Source organism: Salvia splendens, chromosome 18 (assembly GCF_004379255.2).
Source record: "Salvia splendens isolate huo1 chromosome 18, SspV2, whole genome shotgun sequence".
NCBI classification, from domain to species: Eukaryota; Viridiplantae; Streptophyta; class Magnoliopsida; order Lamiales; family Lamiaceae; genus Salvia; species Salvia splendens.
Genome location: NC_056049.1, coordinates 2,997,818 through 3,009,463, shown reverse-complemented (window position 1 = coordinate 3,009,463; position 11,646 = coordinate 2,997,818). Strand labels below are relative to the sequence as shown.

The window sequence follows — 11,646 nt, the reverse complement described above, 5'->3', positions numbered from 1 at the left end:
CCTTCATTAAGCAGCTTCCGAACTTAATGATCCATACCCTGCCAAAAAACATCTTTTTTCATGCAAATATTCAACTAATAAGTGCGAAAAGTGATCGTTTCCGAGTGACGAAAACTAGCCTATCAGCACCCCGAGTTCCCAGGACGTCCATTCGGCATCCCCCCTCGGCAGGTCTACCGAGGAGCTCAAATTCTTCGCGCGCCAACAAACGCGTGCTCAAATGGTGAAGACCTTAGCCGACTTCCAAGCGGCGGTGGACCCCGAGGTGAAGGATTTTCTTCGTGTATTGCTCCAGAGCCAGCGTGAAGAATTGGAGGCGATGAGGAGGGACACCGGCGGGAATAGCCGCGGCGTAGGTGGTGACGGAGGCGGCGGCGACGACGGTGAAGAAGCGCTGGGCGACGACGGAGACGAGGACGGCGGCGATAAGTGATTTTGTTTTACTTTTTTAAATTAATGTACTTTTTAATTTTTGTACTTTTTTTATATTATTGTACTTTTTTTTTATAATTAATGTACTTTTTAAATTTTAATATTATTATTCGAATTTTCCGTATTTGTCTCGTAAATTAAATTCCGTATGTTGATACAAGTGTAAATTAAATTATATAATTGTTATTAGTGATGTGGAAAGGTAGTGTGAAGGCTATGTGAGGGCTATTTGATGTCCAGTTGATGTGGCAAGCTGATGTGGCAGGAGAATTGTAGTGCTGATGATGTGGCAGTGCGAAGGCTATTTGATGACTATTTGACGTCCAGTGCTATTGGAGATGCTCTAATATTCCCCCAAAAGTCAAACCTCCATAGATTATTATTTGCATATAATTTTAAAGTACAAAGTTATTTTAACAATACAATCAGGCAAGGCCATCATCAATAATCTAATTTGGTCCTTGCTTTCAAACTTGGAATTAGGAATAATAGAGTTGTCGTTTGTACGGTTATACGTTATAACTACAGTTGTTAGTTCCAATGAGCTTCTAATAAATCTTCACATTTTCCTTTAGCATATGTGGATGTGCAAAATATTTATAACAAAGCACTGACTTACCCACAACATGAATACAAGTAGCTGAAAGAAGTTAGTTAGGAAAAGAAGTATGTTGTTGAGATGATGTAACATTAATGACCTGTATTAATTGGTTATATTTCCTCAAATAGCAAGTGTACACATCTTTGATCTTTCACATTCAAGCAATGAGTACACTTACATATATTATCTTATCTCTCTTAGCTCAATAAGGTCAAGTCATTCCCAACTGATTCTTGATGGCCGTTTTCCTATCACCGGGGATCCTAAACTCTCCGGTAACTCTGTACCAGCGAACCCCTAATTCACTAACCTGACCTTGACCTCAAAATCCATTTACAACAAATCCAAATAGATGTATATAGTCGACAAGCATCGTCGACCGTCGACAATTGAGATAGTTACATTATTCAAGGAGCCACTACTCTTACTCTGCTGAGAAGAACTTGTACCTGTATCCGTGCGGCTCGGGTTGTAAGAAAACGCCGATTGCTTTGGTTCAGGAAGCTCTATGATTTCACTGCTTAGCATTGACAGTACAGCCGAAATGAATGGTCTGTCTTCAGGAAGTTCTTGGACACACAACAATCCGATATGTATGCATCGCATCACCTCGGTCCGGTAATTTGAACTCGATATTCTTGGATCAATCAAAGCCGTGACGATGTCTTTATTCCATGCTATCCAAATCTATAGTTTCAATATCACATCAGTTGACCATTTCAAAGCACCTTATGCATCATATATGGTAAAGTAAACAACGATTTATCAAGAAAAATGGATAGCAACCAGCAGATACAGATCGAAAATGTTCTTGATGTTATCTCGAGATAGAGGTTATTTATAGCTGACATACATGGCCGAGAAGGTTCAAAGAGCCTTCTTGAGGATAGATGCTTGTGTTCCTTCTCCCAGTAGCAATCTCCAGCATAAGAACTCCAAAGCTAAATGTGTCTGATTTTTCCGAAAATCTTCCTTTCATTGCATACTCAGGAGCCATATATCCACTGCAAGAAAATCACATTAGCAATTTAGGTAAAATTTGCGCCACCAAGGAATATACTTACTATGTTCCTACCACTCTCACTGTGCTGACATGATCTTGCTTGGCCTTATATATTCTGGCCATACCAAAGTCTGAAATTTTTGGGTTCCAATCATTATCCAACAATATGTTGCTTGGCTTGAGGTCTCGATGAATTATCCTCAATCTAGAATCTCTGTGGAGATAAAGAAGGCCTCGACAAATGCCTTCAATGATATTGAAACACTTTCTCCAATCTAGGACCTCTTGCGATTGATCTAAGCAGAATTTAAAGAGGAAAGCATATTGCTCGATATCAAAACTAATTTGAATAACATCACAAATCGTAATCAAATTTTAAAAAAGAACAGATCCTAAACTGACCAAATAGGAAAAAATCCAAGCTTTTATTAGGCATGTATTCGTACACCAACACCTTCTCTCTTTCCTCTGCACAGCAGCCAAGTAATCTAACAAGATTCCTGTGTTGGAGTTTCGAAATGAGCTTCACTTCATTCATAAACTCTTGCATCCCTTGTCCTGAAGCAGTTGAAAGCCTCTTAACTGCAATTTCTCTCCCACTAGCCAAAATCCCCTAGAGTTTTGCACAGCCATTATATTCAACGAGCATGCTACGAAGATAAGATCAATAATATTATATGAATAAGCAATAGACACGTTTCAGTACCATGTAGACAGGACCAAAACCACCTTTCCCTAGCCTGTTAGCTTCGGAGAAACCATTGGTCGCATTAGCCAGTTCCTCAAATTTAAACAACGGTACATCTTCAAGATTAACGCGACTCAACGCATCTTGAGTATAGGTGTCAATACGCGACGCCCTCCCATTGCCATGTTCAACGGCTTCTCCATTGCCTAAATCATGCACAACTAACTCAAAGCCTGTATACATTTACTAGCTCAACAGATTACTTACACAACAATACAAACATTACCTCTGCGCTTCGCAATCCATTTCCAACCAAAACATGAGCAAACACACAATACAACAAAGCCAAGGATTGGCAAAACTACAAAGATCTTCTTAAACCCTCTCTTGTGACCTGCTACAAAGAACAAGAACATAAGACCTAATCTATCAGCAATAACTCAGAATTCCCAATTCTAATAAACTGAATCAAAGACAATCAATAAAATCATCAAATTCCTAACAAGGAGAAGAAATTACCCAACTCGGAATCATCAAGTGAGAGGCGGATGTAAAGATCAGAGGCCAAGCTGGAGCCCACCTGAACGTCGATTAACGGCACGGTCCACAACAAACACCCTAACCCCGAATCAAACCCGTAGGCCATACACGAACAATTCCCCAAACACACACGTTGACACTCATCTTCCGAAATAGACGATCGGGAAGTGTAATTCGAAATCTTAATCGAATCGAGCTTCTTAAACCCATCGTCAATCGTCGCGTTGCCGCAATTCAAAGCGACCTTCCTCACGCATCCGCTGCTCCAGTTCCCTGACACCCAATCCCTAGCATTTTGCGGGGGATGAATCCGGGCAAGCAACTGCAAATTGGTGCAGCTTGCGGGTCGCAGCTACCAAATGCCCCGCACTCGCCATTGCTTCCGCAGGAAGCAGTTGAGGTGTTGTTACTCCCGCCTTGTGCTCGACAGAATGCAGCACAGAGAGACAAGTGGATGATGGCGGTGATCAGAATGCGAGATGGTATTATCATTAGCGCCAATGGAGAGGGAGAAATAGATACCTTTGTAATGCTATTTTACTTGTAAAATTCTGCTGCATTTTTTGATTGGATAGATTTGGATACTATTGTAGAAGGATTTCATCATGATGAAAAGCGCAACAAGTTTGACAGCTTTTTCGTGATTCGTCTAAGTAATGAGAATGCAGCCATTGTTGCAGTTTCCGGTGGGTCCATTTTTTGTTCTACACGACACTGGTCTCTTATTTTTTTTAATTAAATAAAAAGGAATAATAAATTGGAAAAAAATAAGAATAAAAATAAAATAAAAATAAAAATAAAAATAAAAATAAAAATAAAAATAAAAATAAAAATAAAAATGATAAAGAATCCACTGGAAAACCACGGATAGTAAGAAACAAAATATAAAGGTTAGACCATCCACTACGCTGTCTCTATACCGTCCCTTAAATTACTTTTGAGGGCTACACTTTACTTTTTTACTCCATCCCTTAACTAAGGGACGGAACCTGCAACCATCCGTCCATTAACCGTCCCTTAAATTACTATTCATTCAATTTCATTTTTTATTTTTATTTCCAACCGAATTCAATTAAAACACACTTCATTAAAATTAAAATAACATTACAACTTAAAATTCAAAAAAATAGAAAAAGACATAATTAAAATCCTAAAAAAATAAAAATGACATAATTTAAAAAATAGAAAAAGACATAATTAAAATCCCACATAGAAAGTGGAACATAAAACATTCAAGGATGTCTCTATAAAAGAGAAACAACCAAGAATGAGTTTGTCCCACATCGAAAGGATGTCTCTATAAAAGAGAAACAACCAAGAATGAGTTTGTCCCACATCGAAAGTGGAACATAAAACATTCAAGGATGTCTCTATAAAAGAAAAACAACCAAGAATGAGTTTGTCCCACATCGAAAGTGGAATATAAAACATTCAAGGATGTCTTTATAAAAGAGAAACAACCAAGAATGAGTTTCATAAATTCGCAAGCCCATCAAATATATATGGGCTATTACGAATTTCTTGTATTCATTTATTTGTAAAAATTGTTTTTAAATATAAAAATCAATTTTTATAAATAAAAAATATTTTTTAAAAAATTCATTTTTTTAAAAAAATTGAATTATTGCGTCAGCGGTGACGACGCCCACTCGCGGGCCGGCGAGTGGGCGTCACGCATGGCGCAGGGGCGCGTCACGTCGCCATGGCGCGTGGCGAGACAGCCCGTCGCTTGTCTCGCAGGGACGGGACGCGGGACGCGATCGTGACGGGCGCGGGACGGGTCGGTGTGCCGCAACGCGTCTCGCTAGAGTTCCGTCTCTCCGCGACGGAACGCGGGACGGTGGCGCGCCGCGTAGTGGATGGCCTTATTATTTGCATAAAACGCTCGTATAGTAAACTAGATCATTTTGATCTAATGGCGGAGATTTATTCTCTAGTTATGCATTTAATATTATTTATACTTAGATCATCTTTTTAATATTAGTTACGCAGTTATTTTAACAATACAATCCGGTAGGCCATCATCAATCATCTATAATCTAATTTGGTCCCTGTATGATTGAAGATGCTTTCAAAATTGGAGCCACTTCTGAGTACAATTATTATTATGATTACAACTCATTTGTCATATACAATGTCCAGTGTCCTAATTTTTATGCAATTCTATAATTCCCTCTGTCTCATGTCACTTGCACTGTTTCATTTCGGCTCGTCACAAACTATTTATACTATTTCTAGTTGAAGTTAAAATTAATGTATTTAATTAATATATTAGTCTTGTTAGATTAAGTTAAGAGCTCCTTTATTAAGTGATATCTTGTTACACTTCAAATTCTAATTTAATTACACTAAAAAATCAATCTCAAATTTACGACCTAAAATAAAAAATGCAAGTAACATGAGACGGAAGGAGTATTGTCTATGATGATTTTGTACAATACTAACGAAATTTTCTACTATGATGATTTTGTACAATACTAATGAAATTTTCTACTGGAGTAGTAGTCCATAAAATTGATGATGGCCTACCAAGTCTTCTAGCGGGAGTTGGTAAGTTTAAACTATTTAACAATAATGTAATTTTAATGATTAGTTATGATATCATGACGACGTGATCCGTTGTTGTTGATAACTTGCATTGTGTAAAATATTTTGTAGGATGGTTCTGATTAGTCAAAATTGTTACAAGATGTGTATCAAAATTTAAAATTCTATATCCATATGATGATGTGTCTAATTTATATGATGTTATACAAGACAATAGTCAGTATTCCTATACCATATACTTCTTCCGTCTCACTAAAGATGACTCATTTTCCTTTTTGTTTTGTCCCATCCAAAATAACTCATTACTATAAATGGAAACACCTTTATCACTACTTTATTCCATCTCTCTTACTTTACTCTCTCCACCTAACACACAAAATAAAATTGCATAAAACTCCGTGTCATCCAAGGAAGGGGTCATCTTCTTTGGGACGGAGGGAGTACTAAAAATTACTCCCACCGTGCTATGGTAAGAGAAACATTTCTAATTTATCACGAGATTTTATATAGTGTTGTTTTGTAAATAAGTGGAGAGAATAAAGTAAGAGGAAGGGAAAAAATAGTGAGAGTGAGCGTTTATACTTAGAAATGTGTCATATAGAATGATACATCTAAAAAAAATGTCACGTAGAATGGGATGAATGGGATGGAAAGAGTAAGAGCATCCACAATAGCGGACGTCGGGGCGGACGTCCGCTATTGCGTCAAAAACGGCGGACGCGGACGTCGGTGACGGACGAGAGGTCGTCCGTCGTTTTCAGCGGACGTCCCAATTTTTTATTTAAAAAAAAAACTCTATATATACGTCTCGTTCGGCTAGCAGCAGACTATACATATTCAAGGCATAACATGTACTTTGTTTGAATCATTTTTTGGTTTGGGATGGTTTTTTTTTTGTGAACTATGTATTTTTTAAATTTAAATATGTATGTTTTTTTTAAATAAAATGGTTGCATTTTTCCCGTACTCGTGTCGCAATTTTAATTCCGTAAAATTGCATATTTGTGAATTTTGATTATTGTGGATGCCCGTCGGGATGTCCTTGGGGATGTCCGCTATTGTGGAGTGAGATGTCCTTATGACGTTGCAGTATTGTGGGACGTATATTTATGAAGAGTGGTATCAGTTCAATACTACCCTAATTAATGTGAAACGGTAAAGAACATAAGTAGTCTTCATGATAGTGACTAATCTAATCTAATCTAATCAAAATTTGTTGGATTCGGTCTTGAAACATGAGTCATGAAAGTCTCTAATTTATTAAATTTTGGAGTATTCTAATTAAATTAAGTATGGAGTATTTATTTTTACTACAAAGTCCACATCCCATGTGACCATGTCTACCGTAGGAGGCAAAGCCTGAAATTTTACCATGGGTGGCCCAAGTTAATGCTCATAGTTATAGGATTTTTTGATGTTCATGATGTCGGAAGCTTATTATTTGATATTTTCAATTTTAACGTAAATATAATGGATGGAAACTATTTTTTTATGATGTTTAAATGTCACCAAAAAAAAATATCAACGAAAATATAAATTCTGACAAATACTATAATACAATAATTATTTTTTTTATTATGAGTATAATATGAAAGAAAACTATTATAAAATGATAATGAATTAAAAATAATATAATTAGTTGTGTAAAAGAGAAGAAATACAACAGAAATTATGTTCCAAAATATTAAAAGAAAAAGAACAAAAAAAAGAGTTGCATAAATACAAAGTAGAGAAAAGAAGGCCAAATGTAGCCAGAGGGACTCGGGACAATCAGACATCAGACACAGTTTCATACCAACTGCGCCACTAGCTTCACATGTAAACTTTGTATTACATATACAATATATAGTAAAAAGGAAAATTGAGAGGGAACCAGGCCCCTGGCCCCAACGTGGCTTCGCCACGGTCTACCGTAAGTCCTTTTCTTGACCCTTTTTGCTGAAAAATCTATCAACATTAGATAGGTTAAGTTGTTAAACACGAGTCCACGTGTCTTATGAAATTGTGTATGTACTTCTAGTATCCTCAATTAAGTGTTTAAGTTTTCATTTGAAAGATAATGAGAGGCGAATTCAGAATTTTTCCCTATTTGTTTCAGTTTTCGGTTACCGAGAGATTCAAAGTTTAATACTCCATCCGTCCCAAGGAAGATGACCCATTCCTTAGGCGACACGAAAATTTATTCAACTTTATTTTGTGTGTGGAGTAGAGAGAGTAAAGTAAGAGAGAGGTAATAAAGTAGAGAGAAATGTGTTTCTATTTATAGTATTGAGTCATCTCGGTTGGGACAAACCAAAAAAGAAAGTGAGTCATCTTTAATGGGAAGGAGGGAGTACGCATTTTTGAATACTAGTACTCCCTCTGTTTCGCCATAGTTGAGGCGGAACTTTTCGGCACGGACTCTAAGAAATGGATGTTTAGTGGATTAAGTTGATAGATAATAAAGTAGATGAAGTCGGTGGACTTTTTACATTTGAATTTCAATTTTGATTTGAATTATTATTTAAACTTGAAAAAAAATTCTTTATATAAATGATTTATTTATTTGTTAATTATCCACATTCAATATTTAAATTTTGTAGATAAAAAAGAGAGATAGAGCTACAACGTGCAAAAACAGAGAGTAGATGAAAGGTCTTCTTTTATTAATTCAAAATGAATTCTGTAACAATTCAAAATTCATGGTCAAGCACTTTACAAAAAATTCACCAAAATTATGGCGCCACTACAGATTGGAGATAATTAAATGGCGCCTGTGGCGCCACTTTCCATTCACTGTATTAATACTCCACTTCTACCAACCATTACACATTAAAGACTTCAACCATCAAATGGAGTAAATGCTCTCTATCCAGCCATTCTCTAAGCCTTGAATGCTCAACCACTGCCTTGAATGCTCATAATGGGGCATCAAGAGTACTCCTCAGAATTCAAGAACCAAGTGGTTCAATTCATCATTGGAAGGTGCATCGGCATTGTTCCTCCTCGCGACACACTTAAGGAAGCACAGCTCAAATTCAAAATCTCTCGTCAAACCTGTACACGGTGGTGGAATGCTGCAAAGAAACAACAACAAAGAGGAGAATCAATGCAATTGGTAAGTCTAAAAAAAGTGAGGTCTTACCCCAAAAAGTTGCATCTGGATGTTGAGGTACTCAAGAGTATGCATTTCTCAAAGAGATGCAACCTCTTAAGTGTGGCAGCCGGTTTGGGCTGTTCAAAAGCCACTGTTTGGAGGTGGGTTAAGGCTAGCCTAATTAGGCCACACACATCAGCCATTAAGCCCAGCTTAACAGCTGCAAACAAGTTGTTGAGACTGAGATTCACAGTTGAATCTTTAGAACTAGACAGGATCTTGAACAAGATCAAGTTCAGGAACATGTACAACACCATACACATTGATGAAAAGTGGTTCTACATGACAAAGGAGCTCAAAGATTCTATCTTGCTCCAGGAGAGGAAGAACCTCATAGAACATGTAAAAATAAGCAGTTCATATCAAAAATTATGTTCATGTGTGCAGTTTGTCGGCCATTGTTTGGTGTTAATGGTGAAGTCTTGTTTGATGGAAAAATTGGAATTTTTCCATTTACCAAACAAGTTCCAGCCAAAAGGTCAAGCAAAAATAGAAAGGCAGGTACTTTGGAGACAAAACCCATAGAGAGTATCACAAAAGATGTGACCAGGGACTGCTTGATCAATAAGGTAATGTTTGCATCTCTTTAATGCAATTAATTTGTGCACATCAGCCATTACATACCAGTGTACCTACATACTCATGATACACTAGTAATAAAGCTTTGTAATGTTGTGCAAATGATGATTTAATGCATGACACCTTGTTGGGAACAGATATTACCTGCCATCATAGCCAAGTGGTCTGATGGGGCAACTAAAGTTCTCAAGATACAACAAGACAATGCAAGACCACACATCAAAGACAATGATCCAGCTTTCAAAGAAGCTGCACAACAAAGTGGTTTCTCAATATCACTTGTGCAACAACCACCTAACTCACCTGACACTAATGTCAATGATTTGGGTTGGTTCAGAGCAATACAATCACTGCAAACTCAGACTGCATGCAAAAATGTGGATGATTTAGTCAATGCAGTGGTGCAATCATTCAATGAATTACAGCCACAGACTTTGGACAATGTTTTCCTAAGTCTTCAAGGCTGTTTTATGGAAATCATGAAAGTCCAGGGTCATAACAGCTACAAGCTGCCCCACATAGGAAAAACACATTTAAGGAGGACTAATCAACTTCCAATGGATCTAGAAGTTCCAGTGGAGCTGGCTATGCAAGCAATTGCTTATCTGCGGGACCAAGGGAGCAACCATGGATTGGAGATGATTGCTCAGTCATTAGGATTATGAAGGTATAGAAGAAGCTTTTGTGTTTTTTGGATAGGCTGTCTATGTGCATGAATGAATGCATTCAGTGAATACACATGAATGCACATATCATGCTAGTGTTTTTGTGTTTTGAATAGACAGTCAATAGGTTGAAATGATGCATTTTGTGTTTGTACAATGTTGTAACTGTGCAGAAATCATGCATTATGTGGTTCTAAATACCTGTAACTGTGCAAGCAATTCATCACCAACCACATTCACAACAGCACAACATCAACAACACCATCACCACCAAAATAACAACATCACAACATCACCAGAACCATCACCAACCAAATTCACAACAACACAACATCACCAGCACCATCACCAACCAAATTCACATCACAACATCAACAGCTCCATCACCAACCAAATTCACAACATCACAACATCACCAACACCATCACCAACCAAATTCACAACATCACAACATCACCAGCACAATCACAGATATATAAACCAAAGACAACCCATTCAATTAGAGTACATATCACGGATCACACAAATATAACCAACGATCACATATCAAAACACAAATGACAATCCATAACCCTAAAGTAAGCATACAGAAAGATCTCACACATATTACGGATCCAAGCAATTTTCACTGAAGAGTGCCTTCACCTCCCTTTCTGCCTGGGCCTTGTTTCTCTCCCATGCTTCCTTGTCAGCCTCGGTGATGACATATCGCCTTACAAATTCTTCATCCGACATTACTGGGCTGTCAGTCACCTCATAGATGTCGTCGCCTTAACCACCAGCAAGACCTCCGGTCGGGGATGCGCGGCCTTCACCGCCAGGTACGCCTCCAGTCGGGGAGGCGCTGCCTTCACCGCCAATTACGCAACCGGCCGGGGTTCGGGAGTCGTCGACACCACCCGCAAGGCCTCCGGTCAGGGGAGAGGCACCTACGCTTCCGGCGGGTTCGCCGATGTGGGAACGGCAGATGAACGAGAATAGATGGTGGATTAACCCTTCATCATCTCGGGCTGATTGTCGAGATCTACGGTGGGAATTGCTCAAAATACGACCTCTCCCTCGGGAACTCGCCGAGATACGACCTCTTCTCCGGGAAGCGGACGAAATCGGCCCTCTACCGCGCGAGCGCTGGAACGCGGGTGAGGCGAGGGTTAATCCACCCATCGCCTTCGGGGTAGGGCGAGCGGTCCATTGTGGGGTGGGCGAAATGAGAGAGGATGAGGGCAGCGGATCTGGATCTAGGGTTTCAGAATTGGGGAAGAGAGAAGGGAGAGTTGTTGTGTAGAGAGAGACGTCAAATGTGGATAATGATGGATCTAGGGTTTCAGAATTGGGGAAGAGAGAAGGGAGAGTTGTTGTGTAGAGAGAGACGTCAAATGTGGATAATGAGCCAAACAAAAGGGCTCTTGGTTTTCTTCATTTAAGTGTAATTAGGGGTGTTAATAAATATGCATA

General features: G+C 38.5%; 2 protein-coding genes across 2 annotated transcripts; one reads left to right on the top strand and one right to left on the bottom strand.

Annotated features, from left to right (window-relative positions):
• Positions 1-1,117: 1,117 nt before the first annotated feature.
• LOC121777100 (G-type lectin S-receptor-like serine/threonine-protein kinase At1g11330) lies at positions 1,118-3,899 on the bottom strand. Its single transcript, XM_042174244.1, has 7 exons — positions 3,244-3,899; positions 3,011-3,121; positions 2,743-2,930; positions 2,439-2,649; positions 2,098-2,332; positions 1,887-2,037; positions 1,118-1,720 (listed from the first exon to the last, which is right to left on the bottom strand). Exons 1-7 carry the CDS (start codon positions 3,368-3,370, stop codon positions 1,367-1,369), a joined length of 1,377 nt encoding a protein of 458 aa, XP_042030178.1. The 5' UTR covers positions 3,371-3,899; the 3' UTR covers positions 1,118-1,366.
• A 4,814-nt stretch (positions 3,900-8,713) lies between these two features.
• LOC121777880 lies at positions 8,714-10,191 on the top strand. The gene is made up of 3 exons (XM_042175219.1): positions 8,714-9,289; positions 9,335-9,448; positions 9,664-10,191. The coding sequence occupies exons 1-3, from the start codon at positions 8,714-8,716 to the stop codon at positions 10,189-10,191; spliced, it is 1,218 nt and encodes a 405-aa protein (XP_042031153.1).
• The last annotated feature ends 1,455 nt before the right edge of the window (positions 10,192-11,646 follow it).